We start from the raw sequence: 22,632 nt of genomic DNA, 5'->3' as shown, positions 1-22,632 counted from the left end.
CTTCCTTCTACATTGTTCAAAGACACTAAAAATTACTAAAATACACCATTTGTTTTGATCATGGTTTATTCACTGTTTTCAGTAAATACTGACTTTGACATGTATGATCACAACACGAGGAACGTGAAAGTCCATGTTCATAGTTTATTCACTGTTTTCAGTAAATATTGACTTTGACATGTACGATAACATCACAAGGAATGTGAAAGTCCATCTTACCAGTAATGGAGGTGGTGTTGGGCCAGCTAGGAATGGAACTCGGCCCCATCTCTTGATCAGCTCTCCTGGAATCGTACAAATAACAGTGAATTGAAATGGGTCCCCAATCAAAATTGCGCAATGAAATCGAAATCCGGTTCATCAGGCTTTGGAACAACGAGCACCATCTTTTAACGTCCTTGGGCTGTATCCACTATGCTTCTCACAATAACAGTTTACTGTAAATCTCTCCGTTCATAAAGGAAGTTGAATAAGTTGGATGAATGTTACTTTAGAATGCATTTTTCAGTCTTAGAGTTTGATGTGCCGATGACAATGACCTAAAACAAGGTTCCAACTTACTCGGATATTAAAAGTCTAAATTTGTAATGGCATAGTTAAAACAAGCATGAAATACTCATATCCCCCCCCCCCCCCCCCATTCTCAATTATAACTGCTTCATATCTAACCTTCAAAGTTCAAAGATGGATCAATAGTATACATCTAGTTGACACACTTTCATTCCAAGTGGCACAGTTAAGGCAAGTGAAATGGGGTTTAACGTCGCATCCAACATTATTGCACTTAAAAAAGGTACGTGCACGTGGGTGTGGGTGTGGTTGTGGGTGTGGCTGCTTGTACTAGTTCAGACTGATGCTGATTTAAGAATGCTTGCACACTGAGATACCATGCCGCAGTTTAACATGAATACCCCTCTCAGACACAACATACTGACTCCGAGCCGACCAGTCCTTAATTTAGACCCTTAATGCCGAGCGCCAGACAGGGTAACAACTGGTACCATCTTTTAATGTCTTTGGGTATGACACAACCGGGGATCGAACCCAGGACTTCCAGCTCTCCAGGCGGCCGCTCTACCACTAGACCATGGAGGCGGTCTGGCACACCTAAACATCGTTATGAGCATGAACAACATGGTGATGGAACTTGTACGTACCTAACTGCTGGAATCGTTCATCACATCCCCTTTTAACCAGAAGACTCATTGTAAAGTAACCAGCACTGAACCACTGGGCCATCTCCTCTGGGTTAAAAGGTCCTGAAAAAGTGGAGTGAGTGAGTGGGTGAGTGAGTGAGTTGATGAGTAAAATCTGATTTCAGGATCTGCACACAATACATGTTATCTCTTCATCTTACAAACTAGTAATATACTTCATCTCCAGTGTTTGTGAGCCTGGTAAGTTTAGGTAGAGCTCAGAAACTTCAAGGAAACATTATTGCAGCAGGAAAACATCTAACTGAAAGAGACAAACCAGCAATGGAGACTCCCATATGTTAGTCAACATGCGCTAAGGTCACTTTGTCAAGCGGAGCCCGACTGGTTACTTTGGAGACATTGCGGTAACTTGACTCTGTTTTAGGCACCTTATCTGACAAGCAAGGGTACTAGGATCTTTCCTGATAAAGGAGACCCCTTATTATATATAACACACTAAAAGTTATTAGAGTCTGTGTCTAAAGCTTTTGAGTATTCAAGCCCTAAACTTTCACTTGACATCATTTTTAGTAGATCTCAGTGTTATTACATGGACTTAAGCAAGGCTTTCAGGACCAAAAGACATTTTACTAGAACTATTACTGGAGATTTGAACTACTGTATTCGACATAATAAGTGCCCCGCTCTAATAAGCATCCTGGCAATATTTGCTAATATATTGTCTAAAAAACAATCCTAATTAGCCCCCCTTCCGATTGATCAAGATTTATTCGCGTATAATACGCACTCGTGTGTGGGCAATTAAATCCTGGAAAAATATATCTGTCGTACATAAACATTTCAGGCTGTCAGCATAAACCACAAAATTTATCTTTCAACTCTTTTTTTGTCACCAAAATAATATTCTAATAAGAGCCCCCTATTTCTAATTTTGAAAGCCCTGGGCGCTTATTACGTCGAATACGGTATTGGCTAAAGTAACAGACTGGCATTACTCCGGTGCTCAAAGTCATGGATTTAACCCATACCACTCAACATTTGCTAAGGTTCCACACCTTGGACTTCAGATAACTATTTTAGGCCTTGGCAAGAGAATCTAAATATTCTAACAATGCCTCCTAAGAAAGATATTTCATGTCATGTCCCTTGTGATGTCCTTGTGGGTAAATGTGTACCTTGGACATCTCCTTGGGGATCCCTGTAAAACCACTTGAGGGACTCTTCATGACTAAGTGGGACACCTTGAGTCCGAGGGTCCATGGGACCTCTCTGTAACCTGTTCTCTTCATCCTGATCAGAAAACAGCATTTTTATCTCATGGAAATTCTACCTTCCATGATTATCATCAACCTTCTTCCACTCAACAAAGTTTATGGTGAATGTGTTTACAAATTTTCATAAAGATATCTCTAATAATTTTCAAGTTCTGCTCCAGAAATGAAACCCACTGCTTTCATTCAGTTTACGGGACCAAGTCCAATTTATAAAATTCATATAAAAGAAAAGGCAATTTTGGGGGAATCATAAATAGCAAAAGGCACATATACACCATACGCTGAATGTGTTTACCAAGTTTCATAAAGATATCTCTAATAATTTTCATGTTCTGCTCCAGAAATGGAACCCACTGCTTTCATTCAGTTTAGGGACCAAGTCCAATTTATAAAATTCATTTATACACCATACGGTGAATGTGTGTACCAAATTTAGTAAAGTTTTGTCTTATGGTTTCCGAGTTCTACTCCGGAACCTCCGAAAACCACACGTTAAACCACATCAAATCCACATCACACCCACATTACTTTGGCACCAAAGCCCACATGGCATCACACCCACATCACATTGGCACCAACGCCCACATGGCATCACACCCACATCACATTGACACCAATGCCCACATGGCATCACACCGATATCACATTGGCACCAATGCCCACATGGCATCACACCGATATCACATTGGCACCAATGCCCACATGGCATTACACCCACATCACATTGACACCAACGGCCACATGGCATCACACCCACATCACATTGGCACCAACGCCCACATGGCATCACACCGATATCACATTGGCACCAACGCCCACTTGGCATCAATAACCGAAATCAACAAGCATATTTTGTACCTCAGCTGTCATTTCAGCCACCATGTTCTCAGCGGCCTCCTTTAATCTATCCAAGGGATCACTGTCCGCTGTTGGCAGGCCACCCTTAACTTTCTTGACAGGTACACTCACTTGGTTCACACTCATAGTGTTTAATGTCTGTTCAACTGGAGCACTGTTTGAGTCATTAAGATTTTGTGACACATCCCCAAACTGCACAGATTTTGAGGGATCTATTCTCTTAGGTTCCTGATTGGATTTGACAGCAGGCTGTGGAGACTGAGACTGGCTGTTGCCATGGTTACTAGCACTTTCTTGTTTGACCTCGGGAGCACTTGTTGAGCGCTGATTCTTCTTATCCTGAAAGTTCAGAAATGTCTGGTGACAATGATGCTAATAAATCATACATCCAGGATCATGTGATTTGAAGTGCCAGTATATTCCTTTTAGATCACAAAAGATATTCTTGTCTTTGAATTGGGTTTAAGAAGTTAAACACATAAGGAAGAGAATTTTTGGATGCCAACTTCTTTATTATGAGGAACGGTGAGTTGTGTTTTAATGCCGATTTGAAGAGTATATACGGTAATAATAAGCTGGATAATCAAAGAAGTCAAACAACAGGCGTACCCTTCTCTGTTCTCGAGGTGGTTCCTTGCCCTGAGGAGGCAAGTCTGTGTTAGGCTGTGACGGTGACTGATTGGTGTTCTGTACATCAGAGTGCGGACTCTCTCCATTTCTAAAGCCCTGCAAACAACTGTATTATGACAACCTGACATGCACAAACATCAACAAGGTCAGTTTTGTTGGTTTGTTTTTTAATGCCGCACTCAGCAATAGTCCAGCTATATAACATTGGTCTTCAAATAATAGAGTCTGGACCAGACAATCCAGTGATTGACATCATGAGCATCGATCTTGCAATTGGGATATGACATACATCAACCAAGTCAGCGAGTCTGACCACCCGATCCAATTAGTCGCCTCTTGGGACAAGCATAGTCACTTTTTACGGCAAGCATGGGTTGCTGAAGACCTGTTCTAACCCGAATCTTCATGGGTCAACAAGGTCAGCGGTCAAATTTAATGGTGGTCAAGAGACCCTTTAAATATTGCAAAATTTATACATATAAATATTTAACACGTTCAAAGAAACTCATAAAACAGCGTGACCGCAGTAAGCTTAATAATCTGAGGAAAATGAAATTGAATTGACATCCTACCTTCGGATGAGAAGTAACAAATGCCCCACTGGCATCGAACGTTCCCAGCTCTTCCATATCATCATCACCAGGAACACTCCATTCAGGCAAATCTACATGAACAAGTCCGCATAAACACAACTCTGTGAAAGTGCCATGGTAATATACATGTGGGGGATGTTCGATGGGTGGGTGGGTGAGTGAGTGAGTGAGTGAGTGGGTGAGTGAGTGAGTGAGTGACTGAGTGAGTGAGTGAGTGAGTGGGTGAGTGAGTGAGTGAGTGAGTGTGTGAGTGAGTGAGTGAGTGAGTGAGTGACTGAGTGAGTGGGTGGGTGGGTGGGTGAGTGAGTGAGTGAGTGAGTGAGTGTGTGAGTGAGTGAGTGAGTGAGTGAGTGAGTGGGTGAGTGAGTGAGTGAGTGAGTGGGTGAGTGAGTGAGTGAGTGAGTGTGTGAGTGAGTGAGTGAGTGAGTGAGTGAGTGAGTGAGTGAGTGAGTGAGTGGGTGGGTGGGTGGGTGGGTGGGTGGGTGAGTGAGTGAGTGGGTGAGTGAGTGGGTGAGTGAGTGAGTGAGTGAGTGAGTGAGTGGGTGAGTGAGTGAGTGAGTGAGTGAGTGAGTGAGATGAACACCACGAGTTATGTAACAGTATGTTGGCTTTCTGAGGAGGGTGATGCAGATCTTCAATGTATACTGAACAAAAAAAGTAAAGGATCATGAATATTTTTAGGGACATTTTCATGAAATTGTGTGCTCAGTTTTCACTACAAAAAGCACCATATCCCAAAACATATTCATGATCCACAACTTTTCTTGCTCAGTATATTCAGACAGGGTTTGAGTAAGATATGGCTTAGGGATTTGAACAACTGGCTTTCAACCCTCCAAGCAGACCGTTTTAAGACCAGTGTCCTAATCCTTATTTTAAACTAATCCTCACTCTAATCATTTATTTCAGCACGACTGAGTCATGAGGGACCTATAGTGAAAGAGTCCTTCATCATGCTGATTGGTAGGAGTCTAAATATTCTGATTTTCAGAATATGTAGAAGTATTACCAAGACACACACAAGTCTACAATGTCTATCTCACACTTCCATGTTCTGATACTGACAAATGAATACTTATGAGCGTGTTCAGAATGTTCTGCAACTTGCAGGCCTTACCCAACACAATTAACGACAAGCTCATGATGCATGACAAGAGATTATGTGGGCAACACCACATCGAAGCAACTCTTGAAAACTCAATGGGAAAACTGATGGGAGTCAGGACAAGATCATGTGGACTCTCCCCCTGTTTCTGCAGCAGGGTACAACTCTGTACAAGACATCAAACAACCATACTTGCATAAGGTCTAACATTCTTAGTGCTTGCTTTACGGATCTGCCAAACAAAGAGGGGGGTGGGTGGGGGGGGAGAAACTAACAGTCAAGATCACTTTGACAACAAAATTTGTACAGGACTAACACAGAATTTTTTTAACGACATACATCTCCACTGGTGCTTTAAACTGTCCTCGGTGCATATGGTTGTCATGGTAATAAACCCTTATCAACTGTCAGCCCATCCAAAACCAAAATCAAAATCTGGAAAAAGAAGAAGAAAAGAATTCTTGCCTAATGGACATGTGACCAACTATCAATACCCGGTACTGACGTAAAAGTAGTGGTGTCCACGGCTCCGGTCCATAAACCAATGCTACCACAAGCTACAACAGTCATACATCTAAGTTCAAGTGTGGGTTTTCTGATGATTGGTGTGCTCAGGTCACTTTGAGTCACAGGTCCAGTTGCAGAACCTTCTGAACACGATGATGTGCAACAGGGTAACTCATACAAACACAGAAAGTGAAACAGACACTTTCCTGGTGTATTGCCTAAAAGTATAAATGCCTCACAGATTACACCGATATTTCAAAGTAAACATTACATCTATTTCTTTCATCATATTCAACTCAAAAGAAGTAAAAAAACACCTGATTCTTTTATATTACTATCTGAAACAGCCAGTCCATCACAGAGTAACCATAGCAACATGAAAGAATCGTGTGTTGCTTAACTTCTTTTGATTAGTATATAAGGAAAATCCAATTAAACGAAGTTGTCCTTGCATTACCAAAGTAGAATTGAGAAGAACGTGTAATCTGAACATTTATAAGTTTGGGCATGACCATGTTTGGTTGGTTGAGTGTTGACTGTACCATCCGTGTCCCATGATTCACTACTCCTACTGCGTCTGTACAGCTGGTGCTTAACATCGGCATCCGAAAGTGTTCGGTCTTTATTGGGACCATTTTGTCTCCGCTCACCATCAAATCCACCTCGACCAATAGGTTCTCTCCAGTTGGTCCGTGTGCCTAAAAACATAGAATGCCAACTCAAAAGAACTGTCAGGACTGATTTTTCTTAAGTCTTTTTTTTTTTGTTTAATGCCACACTCAGCAATATTCCAGCTATATGATGGCAGTCTATAAATAATCGAGTTTAGACCAAACAATCCAGTGATTGACATCATGAGCATGGATCCACACAATTGGGATACGATGACATGCATCAACCAAGTCAGCGAGTCTGACCACCCGATGCTGTTAGTCACCTCTTACAAAAAGCAAAGTCGCCTTTTATGGCAATGATGGATTGCTGAAGACCTATTTTACCCCTGACTTTCAGTGGTCGAGTTTCGTTAGGAAGAAGCATTCTTGATCATCCAGTATATTTTATCGATACTACTCTAAAGAAGTTAAAGTACACCCACTTTTGTCACGACAGATTACCTATAACCATAGGAAATATTCAGGTGAAATTTAACTTCGAGTAGAATATATTCTATTATGAAAAAAACAATCAAATCATTTGAGGTGAAATGGTTTTTTTTCAAAATAATTGCATGGAGGTGGTCCGTACTAATATAAGAGCATATTCATCTGTTGGCCAACTTACTCCATCTTTCTTTCTGTGGCCCTGCCCTTCGCCAGTCTCCTGCATCATCTTCATGTGTCTCTTCTTTCTCTCGCCAATTATCACTGCTCAGCGATCGAGAGAACTGAGGGTGTCGCCCCACTGCTTGGACGTCCTCAATAGTACGGGTGGAGAAGCTTCGGTCATACTTTTTACCGCTGGAAAACGCAATGCACATGAAATAGATATTTTACAGCTGCTGTTGTTAATTTCCGTGATAGCGTGACACTGTGTCATCAGTTTTCTACGACAACCTTACCAAACAGGTCACACGGAAAGGAAACTTGAACAAAAGTTTCCTCATCATGAAACCTGAGAAGCAACAGTCAGAGAAGGTAGTCACCTTTATTGTATGACTAAGGTAGTAGGGATGAGTAAAACTGGCAGTTTTTGTGACGACTCGGTTGACTTATGGAATTCAACTTCTTTATTATTTCAATGCAACACTTCGGTAGGTGCTGAAACCGTTATCACTTGGTGGATAAAGATACCTTAACCTGCGAGTAGATTTTTTGTGTATTTCGTTTTCGATGGCGTAACCAGTAGTCTAATGGCAAATGGAAGTAAAGTCAACCTAACTAATGGTAAAAGTTGTAGACAATACGGAAATGTCACGATTCTTTCCTGAATCTTACTATGTTCGGACAAGCTGACTCAAGGTAATTTCAATTCCTGAAGAATATGTTGGTGAAGGTGTCAATGATTCAGCAGTAATTACTGATTGTGATCTTGTTGCTACGTGCTCTGAAATAATCTTAATGTTCACAACATGTTTGATATTTGGATTACTAGTGACCTTGACGAAATTATCCCAAAATATATTCCAACTGAGTCTGGCCAAGAGATAATATCCCAAGTTCAGTAACAACTATCCAAAAGTCAAATCAATAATGGCCTTAACCATTTCTACATATAGAACATTTTGACACTTCCAACTTGGCAACAATAACAGCTGTGCTTAAAATGTCATCATCTGCATCAAAAACACAGACAGCTGTCAGCATCAGGCTTACACTTCTTCCCATCCATCTTTGTTCTGACCCCGCGATCTCCCAAAACCACCGCCGTTCTCTGCTTGGTCAAAGGGCTGAGTTCTTGGAGGGAAACCATCGCCTCGTCCCCGCCCTGAAAAAGTGCCATCTTCGTAAGAATGACACAACCATCATGAATTACTTCACACTTATATCTACAGTATCTGGTGATGGATATTTGAAGACTGTACATGGAGATGAACTTCTGAAGTACTTTAAACACATCATGGAAAATCTCAAAGTAAGGTCTTAATTCCAGCCTTGAGTGAGTGAGTGAGTTGGGTTTAACACCGCTTTTAATATTATTCCAGTTATATCACGGCGTGTCAGCTTAATGTGGGAGGAAATCCCGAAGTGATGCAGGTCTCAGACGTTTACCACTTCAGTAAAACCCACGAGCACGGGTATGATGCCAACAAACCTAGAAACATAATTGGGGCGAACCAGGATTCCAACCCACAATCATAGGTTTCCCACATGCCCAAGGGACGCAACTCTCCACAGTGAATCGCAGAGCCTTAGACGACTGGGCCACCCGTGCTCCTTCCAGTCTTAAATACCACAGAATTCATAAACAGGTATTCTCACTAACTGAAGCCACACAGTTCTCACAGAGGGCTGAAACGATACACCAACGCACTGCCATATCAAGCTCGGGATGATGATGTCTCTCATTCTAGATTGATATCTAGTCTTCGATAAATGGTTCCAATAACATCTGCACATCAGATAGTTCACAAACTATTTCTGACTAACATTTCAGCAATATTCATTATTCAATCTGATCATGTACTTGTGTTGTCATAAAGCATATCTAAAAAATATCCTGTGAAAAGATTTGACTTTTGTTTGGTTATTCATTCACGATTATGTCATCTTAGCCAAGGGTACTCTGGCAAGGATCACGTTTTTAATGACACAGTGATACATATATTGCGACGTTGGTGCATTGTTTCAACCCCTGTGGTCACCAGGTGATTGTTGGGTGCCTACCTCTGCCTCTCCCCCGGTCTCCACCCCCTCTGCCACCCCGGACTGGCTGCCCCCCTCGACCCATGGACCGGAGCACTGTTGTACTGTTCACAGACTGAGACATCAACCTCTGTAAAAGGAAACAGAAACTTGTGATAATTCATGTCCAGGCTGACCAAGGGTTCTCATAATAGCTGAGCAGTCAGTTCAAAAAACTCTCCTGAAACAGCCTCATACCAATTTTCTCTTTGATCCTACCTGCAAAATGTTAACGAGAAACTTAGGTGAGGTAAGGTGAAATGGGGTTTAACGTTGTGTCTAAGATTACTGCACTTCTATAGCAACGAACATGCACGCCTATGTGTGTTTGGCTGCTTGAACTAGTCTGAACTGATGCCGATTTATAGTGCTAGCCCACTGAGATACCATGCCGCAGTTTAACGTGAATACCCCACTCAGACACAGTATACTGACTCCGAGCCGACACAGTCCTTGTTTTAGCCCCTAATTGCTGAGCGTCAGACAGGGTAACAACGAGTACCATCTTTTAAAGTCTTTTGGTACGACGCGGCTAGGGATCAAACCCTGGACCTTCCTTTAGCTCATATCTCAGTACACAATCCAGTGATTGATATTGTGAGCAATTATCCACGACGTCCTGGTAGAATGACACACTATTAAACTCATCCAGACTACCCAATCCATCAAGTGGCGTCTTTAAGACCAACACAAGTTGCTGGGGACATTCTCACCTGGAATCCACCCAAGGCACTTAAAATGAATAATACTAAACAAGTCCTCAAAAGCATTTTAATCCCTTACCTGTTCTTCCTCAGTTAGAGAAATTAGAGCTAGTGGTTTCTGCGCCTCTTCAACGTAGACTGGCGGGAAGTTGACAAGGTCTTCAGGGGCTTTGTAATTACTGTGAAAGAGGGCTAGCATCTCCTCCCGCCCATATCTGTATTCTGCTAGCTTGAATTTGCCCCCTAACCCAGGTGTGGGCGGGGGAGATGCAACACTGTTCCCGCCAGACAGCTGTCGGAGCCTGGGGAACACGAGCAAGGCATTTTAACAATATTCTACATCCATCATCAGGAATGGCTCTCAAGAGTAGTGACACGGTGGAAGTTAGTGTGTCAACACTATACACTGGCTGGTTATACACTGGCTATCGATATAGATCATGGAGATCGCTAATCACTAACTATGTATCAATCAATTATCAATAAATATCAGAGAAGTAACATTTAAGCAAATATGCAAGAAAAAAAGGGGTGGGGTGGTGAAACAGCATTTTAGTCATATCACCTGGACTTTAACGCTTAATTTCACACATTGTAATATACAGCCTCAGCTATATCACACAATACACATCTGCAGTGAGGAACTGAGTCTGATTTTGACTCTGGTTCAGCAATATTCTGCAGCTGTTTCATAATCTGACAGTGTTGTAGCTAGGTGCTCATTCAAAGTCAGCACACACCATCAAACACCTCGCCCCTCATTAATACGCCATGCATATATTACTTATCTTCAATGAATACTCTTCCTCTTTGTCATTCATATATTAAACATAACAAATTTTGTTTTAGACACTGTTCTTATTTAACGTGTTCAACAATGCATGGTAGCTTAAACACAGTTTAATACAATCGTCATTGTACATAGCATGGTTCCAGTAACTTCAAATTTCTGTTTTCAAGGCCACACTTTATTTTTTCAATTGCTCTACGGATCCGCTAACCCTAACTTTTTGTTGAAATGGAAAAAAGAAAAATTCAGAATCTTTTCTATATCCTGCCAATAAGATGAATGTTCCATAATAAAAATATTTTCCAAGCAAGGATCCAAAGTCAACATCAATGAAACATTGGGAGTAAAAATCATGAAAATAAGGTTTGTTGTTCATGAAACGATACATCTTCCCTGGCAAAAGCGTCCACTAGCCTTTTAAATCAAAGTCTTGTTTCCACCTTTGCCACATCAAGCCCACTTTCCTGTGCTAAATATGATTGGACTATCACACATATCGATAGGTTTCTCCTTCTTACCGACAGGTATTTTCCCATAAAAATTCTGTAAAGCAATTAAAAAAATGTGGCCTTACAGAGATAAACCCCTTTGTGTATGTACTTACCATTCAGGGCCAAATTTGAGAGTATCTGCCATTTTAATATTTGTTGAATAGCTGAAAAAAATAAAGAAAAGTAGACATAATCAAATAATCAGATACAGAAATATTATTTACAGAAAATCTGAGGAATTGGGAAAATTTTAATTCAATTTTAACTTTCATTTCCTGCTGACATGGGGCCAAATATCGGCCTCTGAACAGATCTAAATAAATCAATGTAACCTTCAACCCAACACAAGCAATATATCTGTGCACTGAATTTGAAATAAATGGAGACCCCTGGCATCTGAAAATTACGGGTAATACTTGTAACATGATATACAGGGGAATACCAGCATTTTTCTATTGATTTGGGTGTCTAAAGTGACAACTGTACCAACAACAAATAAGATATAGAGTATCTGTGAAGCATTATTATGGATGGGGATTTCCTTGTTTGAAACAAAATTAGTGTTTTGTTTTGTTTGTTGTTTTATGCCGCACTCAGCAATATTCCAGCTATATCATGGCGGTCTGTAAATAATTGAGTCTGGACCAGACAATCCAGTGATTGACATCATGACCATCGATCCACGCAATTGGGACAGATGACATGCATCAACCAAGTCAGCGAGCCTGACCATCCGAACCCGTTAGTTGGCTTTTACAACAAGCATAGTCGCCTTTTACGGCAAGCATGGGTTGCTTGCCGACCTATTCTACCCCGGATCTTCACAGGTGCATGTCATCATATCCCAGTTGCGTGGATCTATGTTAATGATGTTAATCACTGGATTGTCTGGAACAGATTCGATTATTTACAGACCACCGTCATATGGCTGCAATATTGTTGAGTGAGGCGTTAAACAACAAACAAACAACAAGATATCACAGGACACACAGCCATGTCACATCCGATTGTCATCTAAGTACATTGGATGTGTAAAGTACATTCCATATGTATGCAACCACAACTACAGCCGAATTGTACTTAATGATTCAAACAGCCATACTTTTTAAGCATCCCATGGGATATGCAGGGCACATTATGTGCGTCAATTTTCAATTTTTATGTCAAGGACATGATATTATGCATCCGGTAAAACCCTGCATAAACCCACATCAGTAAAGCAGGGGTTTATCTACATCAGCTCAGTGGCTGACAGTCAAAATTCGCCATTCCTCAGTCCAATCTTTTACCAATATCACACTGTTTTCCCAAGTTGCCTGCTAAAGGCCCTCAAGTTTGGAATCCTAGATAAATCTGTATAGAGTGAGGTATCGCTGCCTCCACAACAGTTTCAGTAATAGTATTTCATTAATGCCTCTAGTTTCAGTCTTTACATGGGGAATGAGTCCACGCAAAATGTTAAGTTTCATGGAAAACAAAGCATTGCAGTTTTACAACACATTTTCACAATGAACCAATATCAAAATGAACTAGAAAATGAGTTAAATGAGTTGAATTTTACACAACGAATCAAAATCCAGTCTGACGAGAAAACATTTCAATCACTGAGCTACTTAACACCCCAGATAATATGAGTAAGTATTACTGGTTTACTGCCTAGCCAACATGTTAGAACATGATATTTTAAGAGACAAAAGCTGAGTTCAGTACACCAAAACTGGGTTTGTATTAAAAGTAACAAGAAAAGAGCGTTATCAATATCCCCCGCCATGGGGCACATTGGAGTATTGTTTGTTCATACAGTACTTATAAAAGGGATTAACATGGAAGTAAATCTTAACTATCATAAAAAAACAAAACAGGAGTCCTAAGTTTTTGAGAAAATTTGTCCCCATTGAGTAGCGGACGGCCAAACATTCCTTTATCACCCATCCCACTTAGGATAATAAAAGCAATCAAAGAGGTTGAGTGATATTGTTTGTCTTTTGTCTGTTGTTTAATGCCGCACTCAGAAATATTACAGCCATATGGCGGCATTCTGTAACTAATCAAGTCTGGACCAGACAATCTGGTGATTGACATCATGAGCATCAATCTTCACAATTGGGATAAAATGACATGCATTGACCAGGTCAGCGAGCCTGACCACCAACCATGTTAGTCGCCTTAGTCATACAACAAGCAGTGTCGCCTCTTATGGCAAACATGGGTTGCTGAAGACCTCTTCTCCACCCGGATCTTCACGGGTGTTGATTGGTATTCACATGATGTAGCCACTAGTATGACACGGCTACTTCACGCAATTGTTCATAGTGAATCGTTTGTGTCAAATATAGGATTTTGTCCCAATGGCAGATTTTTTTCAGAAACAGAATAAACATGAGAGAACATAAGATGCCTTTACACATATATCATTCATATATACACAGTAAGATACACATGATAAAGGGCATTATTACCTGTCATTGATAAACACTCAATTATTCATGATATAGAACATGAGAAACCTAAACAAGTGTTTAACATGATAGATCTTATTCTCATGGGGTTATCAATGCAAATGAAACTATTTCCTTCGTTAATCAAATACCTTATCATTAAAGTGACTTACGAGGAAGTACATGAAGTAGCTTATCTTTAAATCTAAATAAAATTTGAAGAAATAGTTGAATTAGATTATTATATTCTTCATAACAAATCGATATCTTTGAGAAGCAACACATCCTTGTGTCTGTATGGAAATAAGTTCATCATTATAGGAGTTTTGTTTGTTGTTTAACACCGCTCTCAGCAATATTCCAGCTATATGACGACGGTCTGTAAATAATCGTGTCTGGACCAGACAATCCAGTGATTGAAACCTTGAGCATCGATCAACGCAATTAGGATACGATGACATGCATCAACCAAGTCAAGGAGCCTGACCACCTGATCCTGTTAGTCGCCTCCTACGACAAGCATCGTTGCCTTTCACGGCAAGCATGGGTTGCTCTAGACCTATTCTACCCCGGATCTTCACGGGTACATTGAAGTAGTCCTTCCCTCTTTATCAACAATTGTAAACTGATACTGAAACAAACATAAAAGGGTGGTCACATTTGCAAGGCTTCAGGAAGATGGATCACAGTGTTTCCTTCCCTGTAATATTATCAACATATTTACTCTCTTCAAAAGGTGGGATTTGTTTTAAGTTCTTAAATTCAGAGGCGTTTAAATAATTAATGACTAAAACACTGACGTCTTTTCCTCATTGATCCTGTTATGAGGAAGTCATATTAGTAATAAATACTAAGGAATACTGCAGTCTTGGAGTCAAAATATCGGCCTCTTTGCAGGTCTAAATAAATTCCTGATAGGATATTTTTTATCATGTTGATAGGACCTTCTATCATATTATGACCAAATACGTTTGAAAGAATCTTCAGGAGAAAATCAGTCAATGTCCTAGAAAATAAATCCCTTTTCACATTATCATGATAAAATTAAAGAACATGAGAAAACTGCAACATTGCCAGTATCGCCCAAAAGGCCGAGTCAGATGGTCTCATAGTAAAGCTATCCTAAGGGCTAGTAGAATTTCAGACCATGGAGGTGGGGGTGGGGGGCATCCTTACACGTTATCACTTTTCAAGCTGGTAATATGTCTCAAGTTGCATCGCTTATAACATACAGCAATGTTGCAAAGTCAACACAATTCTTCTACAAACATCTAGGCTAACAAACGACCATGTGGTCAGTCATTTCATCTCATCTTGAACCTTATTGAACCCTATAGCTAACAAGTCACATCAAAATAAGTTGCATTGTTTGGATTGGTATCTGTTACTCAATGTTATCACTTTTCAAGCTGGTAATATGTCTCAAGTTGTAGTTGCTTATAACCATGCTTATAACATACAGCAATGTTGCAAAGTCAACACAATTCTTCTACAAACGTCTAGGCAAACAGATGACCATGTGGTCAGTCATTTCATCTCATCTTGAACATTATTGAGCCCTATAAATAAAAAGCCACATCAAAATAAGTTGCATTGCTTGGATTTGTATCTGATACTCGATGAAAGAACTTTGACATCAGTGTTCAACAAATACACTAACCCACAAAACAAACAACTTGTAAGTGCAGGACTATCTCAAATGCTCCCATTAATTCATGATATTTGCATAACTTGATAAAATTGAGCACGTTAGATTGACGACATAATATTAATCAATATTTGACTTCAAGTGTTCAAGCTATAGTGGGATTATTTCAACTTAATGTGATATTATTAGCTCATTGGGAATGCATCTCACTTTTCCTTTCTTAGGACTAGTTTGTTGGTTTAAATATACATACAACACATACATGACATATGCCGTAGATACGAAAATCTCTTACATTTCCTTACAGTAACACAAAGGCTTGGAACTTACTACGGACTCCAGTGTCCTTATATAGTACAGGTTCAGACTACTCCACTGTGTATGTCCAGATTAAATGTGAATTTATTATTCTTAACTGACTATGGGTTTGAAGTACTCAGTGGATTTAGCTGTATACTGTACTGTGGTTAATCGGTGACATACATGCAATAAAACCCATCGACATGATTAAGTGAATCATTTCTTTACTCAACAGATACCTGATCAAATATTATGATGGCAGGTTCTCTTAATGCGGTCATTTGACCCAAACACAGCTGACAACAGCCATTTAGACTAACAAAACATTCAAAATTATATGGAACCTTCTCCTGAAGGCTGAGGTGATATCGTGTGGTGATGTTGTGTCTGACAACTATGTCATCTATTATCCTACAGCAGTCTCTTTAGAAGACAGATTATTGGAAAGGTAAGTTTTGTAAATAATTGTGTCATATTGTCATTGAAACGCAAAACAATTCACTTATTCACAAGTATATATTCAGTATTCATAGTCTGTCACACTACATCACAAATACAACAATACTTTACATAGGTACTTTGAAACTGGATGTGAGTTAAATGCACCAATAACATGTCAGTATGCAACCTTGCGAGATTATTGTTTCGCGTGCATGGCAAATTCTTAGGGAGTGAAATTGTGAAGACACATGATGCGCAAAAATATTCATATTACTACATCAATACTCAGTACCCACCCGACCCGAGTTACCTATCCCAGCCCTATAACAACAGGTCCGGGTAGTCCTGTAGGTACCCGGGTCCTACTCAGTACCCACCCGACCCGAGTACCCGAGTTACCTGTCCCAGCCCTATAACAACAGGTCCTGGTAGTCCTGTAGGTACCCGGGTCCTACTCAGTACCCACCCGACCCGAGTACCCGAGTTACCTGTCCCAGCCCTATAACAACAGGTCCGGGTAGTCCTGTAGGTACCCGGGTCCTACTCAGTACCCACCCGACCTGGGTACCCGAGTTACCTGTCCCAGCCCTATAACAACAGGTCCGGGTAGTCTTGTTGGTACCCGGGTCCTACTCAGTACCCACCCGACCTGGGTACCCGAGTTACCTGTCCCAGCCCTATAACCATGGGGCTGGTTGTCCTGTAGGTACCCGGGTCCTACTCAGTACCCACCCGACCTGGGTACCCGAGTTACCTGTCCCAGCCCTATAACCATGGGGCTGGTTGTCCTGTAGGTACCCGGGTCCTACTCAGTACCCACCCGACCTGGGTACCCGAGTTACCTGTCCCAGCCCTATAACCATGGGGCTGGTTGTCCTGTAGGTACCCGGGTCCTACTCAGTACCCACCCGACCCGAGTACCCGAGTTACCTGTCCCAGCCCTAGTAAGCAACAATACACATGGCCGGTGTATAATGAAACTGTCCCAACCCTAGTAAGCAACAATACACATGGCCGGTGTATAATGAAACTGTCCCAGCTCTAGTAAGCAACAATACACATGGCCGGTGTATAATGAAACTGTCCCAACCCTAGTAAGCAACAATACACGTGGCCGGTGTTTAATGAAACTGTCCCAGCCCTAGTAAGCAACAAGACACATGGCCGGTGTATAATGAAACTGTCCCAGCCCTAGTAAGCAACAATACACATGGCCGGTGTATAATGAAACTGTCCCAGCCCTAGTAAGCAACAATACACATGGCCGGTGTATAATGAAACACAATCAACCAAGTCACCAAGCATGACCACCCATCCCGTGTGCTCGCCTCTTACGAACAGTTCTAACTCAGTTACCCCAGATAATGATTGATATTATGAGCAGCGATCCATGCAGGCTTGTACTTCAGTTTAATGAGTGAGGAAAGCCTGAAGTGATGCAAGTCATAGACCTGTTCAACAAGCATTGCTGGAAAGCATCTGGATCAACCAAGTCTTATTGTTGGGATCAATAACATAGATAACACAAATAATGACATATACCGGCAATGACAAGAAATCTCTACTAGTAGCCAAGTCCATTGTACGATTTGGACCATATCTTCAGCATGTGTATATGAGTCACTATCAAATAGTGATGAATCCAGGTTTATCCACTGGCACCCATCACAAACACACGAAAAGGCAAGTCAATTGTATGATTACGACCATATCTTCAGCATGTGTATATGAGTCACTATCAAATAGTGATAATACCAGGTTTATACAGTGGCACCCATCACAAACACATGAAAAGGCAAGTCACATGTATAATTACGACCATATCTTTAGCATGTGTATATGAGCCACTATCAAATAGTGATGAATCCAGGTTTATCCACTGGCACCCATCACAAACACACGAAAAGGCAAGTCAATTGTATAATTACGACCATATCTTAAGCATGTGTATATGAGTCACTATCAAATAGTGATGATGCCAGGTTTATCCACTGGCACCCATCATAAACACACGAAAAGGCAAGTCAATTGTACGATTCTGACCATATCTTAAGCATGTGTATATGAGTCACTATCAAATAGTGATGAATCCAGGTTTATCCACTGGCACCCATCACAAACACATGAAAAGGCAAGTCAATTGTACGATTCTGACCATATCTTAAGCAGTTGTATATGAGTCACTATCAAATAGTGATGATACCAGGTTTATCCACTGGCACCCATCACAAACACACGAAAAGGCAAGTCAATTGTTGACTTGACAAAACACGCACACATATGGTACAAGTCAAATACATAAAATATCGTCTGTTTCAGGAACAGTTCATCATGTGGATGCTAATAAAATACCAGCATAAGCCCTTTCTCCATACCATCAATTTGTTTCCATGCGACTGAAATACACACTGACAATCCAGTGATCTGGACCAGACAATCCAGTGATTGATATGAATAATGACCCATACCATTGAAATACACACAGACAATCCAGTGATCTGGACCAGACAATCCAGTGATTAATATGAATAATGACCCATGCCATCATTGTTTGTTGTTTAATGCTACACTCAGCAATATTCCAGCTTTGTGATGGGAGTCTATAAATAATCCAGTTTGAACTAGACAATTCAGTGATTGACATGAATAATGACCCATGCCATCATTGTTTGTTGTTTAACGCCACACTCAGCAGTATTCCACTATATGACAGCATGCCTTGAAATAATCACATCTGGACCAGACAATCCAGTGACTGATATGAATAATGACCCATGCAATCATTGTTTGTTGTTTAACGCCGCACTCAGCAATATTCCAGCTGTATGATGAGAGTCTGTAAATAATCCAGTTTGGACCAGACAATCCAGTGACTGATATGAATAATGACCCATGCAATCATTGTTTGTTGTTTAACGCCGCACTCAGCAGTATTCCACTATGTGACAGCATCCTTTGAAATAGTCCCACCTGGACCAGACAATCCAGTGACTGATATGAATAATGACCCATGCCATCATTGTTTGTTGTTTAACGCCACTATCAGGATATAATATTTATACTGAGTTTTCATATAATAATTAGATCCACAGCAAGGGCTTTTATAAGTTATCATTGTGTAACATTTATAAAAAATTGTATACAATTATAGTTTAGCAAGTAAAAACACCCCAAGGGTCAAGAAATAAACAGGACTCTTTATGTGCCAATTATCTTTCAGTTAATCAGAGGAAGTACGGTATTATCACCCGTGTATACATACTGACAACACTGACTTGCACAAGTCTCCAAGGAAATGATTATTACTTTTAAATGATAATTCCTAGATTATAAAAATAATAAGAACAAGTGGTTCCTAAGAGTACTGTCTGCTTATCTAGACTTGCCTATCCAAAGTAAACAATGACTATACATACATGGACTTATCATTCAGTACAGACTTGGAGCAAAGCTATGTTAACCCCAACAGTAGTGGGTTGATATAGCAATATACACATGGGTATACACGGTATAGGGACATGTAATACTGAAACAGATGCAAAGACCCACTCCTACTTTCACATGAACAACAGGGTTAGTCTCTCATGAGACACTGCACCGAAACAAAAATACTTAAACTATCCCAAGCAAGTCTATAATGCTTTGCCAAATGTAGATTTCTGCTGACAAATGATGAGATTCTATGGATTCCTTTGTATGATATATTACAAGACAATTCAAACAAAAAATCTGAACACACTTTTATGTCAGAGACAAAATGTTAGCACCGTATTCACCATAATAAGTGTCCTAGGTCTAGCCACAACAACTTAAACCTGTTGTCAGGCATATAGCAGTAGAGAAGGAACTTAGTTAAGACATTTGGTGACACCAAAGTTTGTTTGATAATAATTATACATTGATGGACAATATACACAAGAAAATAGGACCTTATCATGTAAATGTAATATTGGAATGGGGTGATTTTAAGGCGAATACGGTTGCTACCACTGGTATAAAATCACCTACCTTACACAATCTTTCATCTAGAAGTGAATATCAGGAGGCTGTGTCAGGAGGCTGTGTCAGGAGGCTGTGTCAGGAGGTTGTATGGAGAGGTTGTGTCGGTTGCCGTACGCCATGTTGGTCCGGGTCTGCAACAATGTCCAACACAATGAACACAACTAATTGACAGCCAAAGGAAGAAAGATAAACCATAATTACTATGCAAATGTAAATGTTAATGCCCTGACATCATGGAAATAAAATACAAAACGAATTTCATGAAATTTTTTAAGTAAGATAGATCTATGTGATTTTTCGTGGGAGGGAGACGTGGCCTTTACGTGATCAGCAGGCCTTTACAGCAGCAATGGAATAAAGACAAAGAACTTGGTCAATGAATGGATCATAATGAATGAATACTCATAATAAAGAGAGGTGTTTTTGTGGGAAATACGGTAGTTGAATACTTCGGTTTGTTTACACTGTTGGGGCGTGGTCAGTGTGTGAAGGTACGCACTTATAATACATACAACAATACAGGAAGCACGCTGCCTGCTTCCTCGTCACACAAACACTTGGGATGTGCAGCAGAGGGCGGCAAAGACAGGTGACAATGTCTTGGAATGTCCCGTGAATGGCAAAGGCACAGGCCATGATTTTGAGCATGCCTCGTCCCTATTTGACAGAATGGCAGCTCCATGCGAGAAAAATAAACTGTCAAGTGAAATATATACATGAACTTACAACTGTCCCTGACCAGCGATGGAGATGCCACGAGACAGAATGTTGGAGTAGTGATGTCAGCCACAAGTAACGTGCCGCCATGGCCAGCTGATTGAGATAAACAAGGCCCCTTGTGATCTCGCCTGTGATTGGTGCTTGCTGCTTCCGGTTAAGGAAAGGTGATTGGTTAGACTTGCTCCAAGTCTCTACTGAATGAGAATGGCGGGTGATTGGTTAGACTTGCTCCAAGTCTCTACTGAATGAGAAAGGCAGGTGATTGTTAGACATGCTCAAAGTCTCTACTGAATTATAAGTACATGGGCGTACAGTAATTCTATCATGATTATAATGAACTGGTCTACAAGGTGTCCAGTCTTTTACAGGGACAATGTGTTCTTATTATTTCTATATTAATGGAACTAAGATTGGAACTGATAAACATATTCTAAGAGACTTGTGCAAGTGTAGTGGGCGGTGAAATGGAGACCATGAGCAGGGTGGATGTTCACAAGTTGTGGGTTTGTGTGAAAAGTGGAAATAGGTAGAAAAGAGAGGAACTATGAGGAAGAAGATATATTTGAGACATTGGTTGATGTGAAAAATATAGAGTAAAATTATGCAATAATATGTTTGTTTTTTTTCCAGAAAACATAAGACATGAAGGTAAATGCCGACATCATCATTTTTCTGTCAAATCTTACAGAAATTACATCAGAAACAGGCTATTTATGCATTCGCATGAAGGAGTGCACTTGGGTTCAACGACGTGATGTAGGTCTTAGACGTTTACCACTTAGGCAAAATCCATGAGCATGGGTATGGTGCTGAATGACCTGGAAACATAATGAAGTCAAACCAGGATTCAAACCCAGGATCACTGGTTTCTTGGATTCATTTTTAGATAAACATATTGTCTCTTCAATAAAGTTATGCATACGGTTGAATAAACATAATTCTATTAGGAACCACTCAAGTCTCCTAATTCCAGACTAGATTCAAGGATGGGATGGGATGGGATGGGATGGGATGGGATGGGATAGGATAGGATAGGATAGCATGAGTGAGTGAGTGAGTGAGTGAGTTTTTATGCCACTTTGAATAGTATTCCAGTTAAATCAGGGCATACAGGCTGATAAAGTTGATAATGGGACAAGTATAGGATGATAGAGTGAGTGAGTGAGTGAGGTTTAATGCCACTTTGAACAGTATTCCAGTTACATTACAGCATACAGGCCGATAGTGTCTAAGATGTATAGAGCTGACAATGGGATGAGTATTGGCAGATGCAGCTCTCAAGGGGATGTGAGGTGGAACAGAATGGGAGTCATTGTCTTATATCATTTGGGGTCTTAACAAGAGACAAGGTTATTTCAAACCATCAACTTTCCTCTACCTGGGCAGACATGCTTAAGGGACACAACTCTGCACAGCAAAATTGAAAAAAAAAAAACAAGTGTGCCACCCATACCACATAGGCTCGCAACAAGACTGAAAGCATCCACAAACAAGTTCTTGGTGAACTGGACCTTGGTATGTAACCAAGATAACAAAGCTACAAAAACCATTGATGAGGTTTCCCTAACCCAACCCAACCCTCATCCTAACAACAAGTACCATCCTTTACTGTCTTTCAGTTTGAGACGGCCAC

General features: G+C 40.5%; 1 protein-coding gene across 1 annotated transcript in view; it reads right to left on the bottom strand.

The window, feature by feature from the left end:
* The window catches only part of LOC139471316 (GRB10-interacting GYF protein 2-like), a 36,208-nt gene extending 15,906 nt beyond the window's left edge, over positions 1 to 20,302 (bottom strand). Inside the window, exons 1-13 of the mRNA XM_071253623.1 lie at positions 20,286 to 20,302; positions 11,564 to 11,614; positions 10,249 to 10,471; positions 9,448 to 9,556; positions 8,437 to 8,563; positions 7,406 to 7,581; positions 6,667 to 6,822; positions 4,492 to 4,583; positions 3,899 to 4,015; positions 3,290 to 3,628; positions 2,333 to 2,447; positions 1,158 to 1,259; positions 220 to 284 (exon numbers count right to left, since the gene is read on the bottom strand). Of these exons, the coding sequence (XP_071109724.1) occupies positions 220 to 284; positions 1,158 to 1,259; positions 2,333 to 2,447; positions 3,290 to 3,628; positions 3,899 to 4,015; positions 4,492 to 4,583; positions 6,667 to 6,822; positions 7,406 to 7,581; positions 8,437 to 8,563; positions 9,448 to 9,556; positions 10,249 to 10,471; positions 11,564 to 11,614; positions 20,286 to 20,302 (1,689 nt within the window). The remainder of the gene's footprint in view (positions 1 to 219; positions 285 to 1,157; positions 1,260 to 2,332; positions 2,448 to 3,289; positions 3,629 to 3,898; positions 4,016 to 4,491; positions 4,584 to 6,666; positions 6,823 to 7,405; positions 7,582 to 8,436; positions 8,564 to 9,447; positions 9,557 to 10,248; positions 10,472 to 11,563; positions 11,615 to 20,285) is intronic.
* Positions 20,303 to 22,632: the final 2,330 nt, after the last annotated feature.

This window comes from Haliotis cracherodii, unplaced genomic scaffold (genome assembly GCF_022045235.1).
Source record: "Haliotis cracherodii isolate W230 unplaced genomic scaffold, xgHalCrac1.p SCAF_22, whole genome shotgun sequence".
Classification (NCBI taxonomy): Eukaryota; Metazoa; Mollusca; class Gastropoda; order Lepetellida; family Haliotidae; genus Haliotis; species Haliotis cracherodii.
Note: the sequence above shows the minus strand (reverse complement) of the source record. Positions and strands in the feature narration are given on the sequence as shown.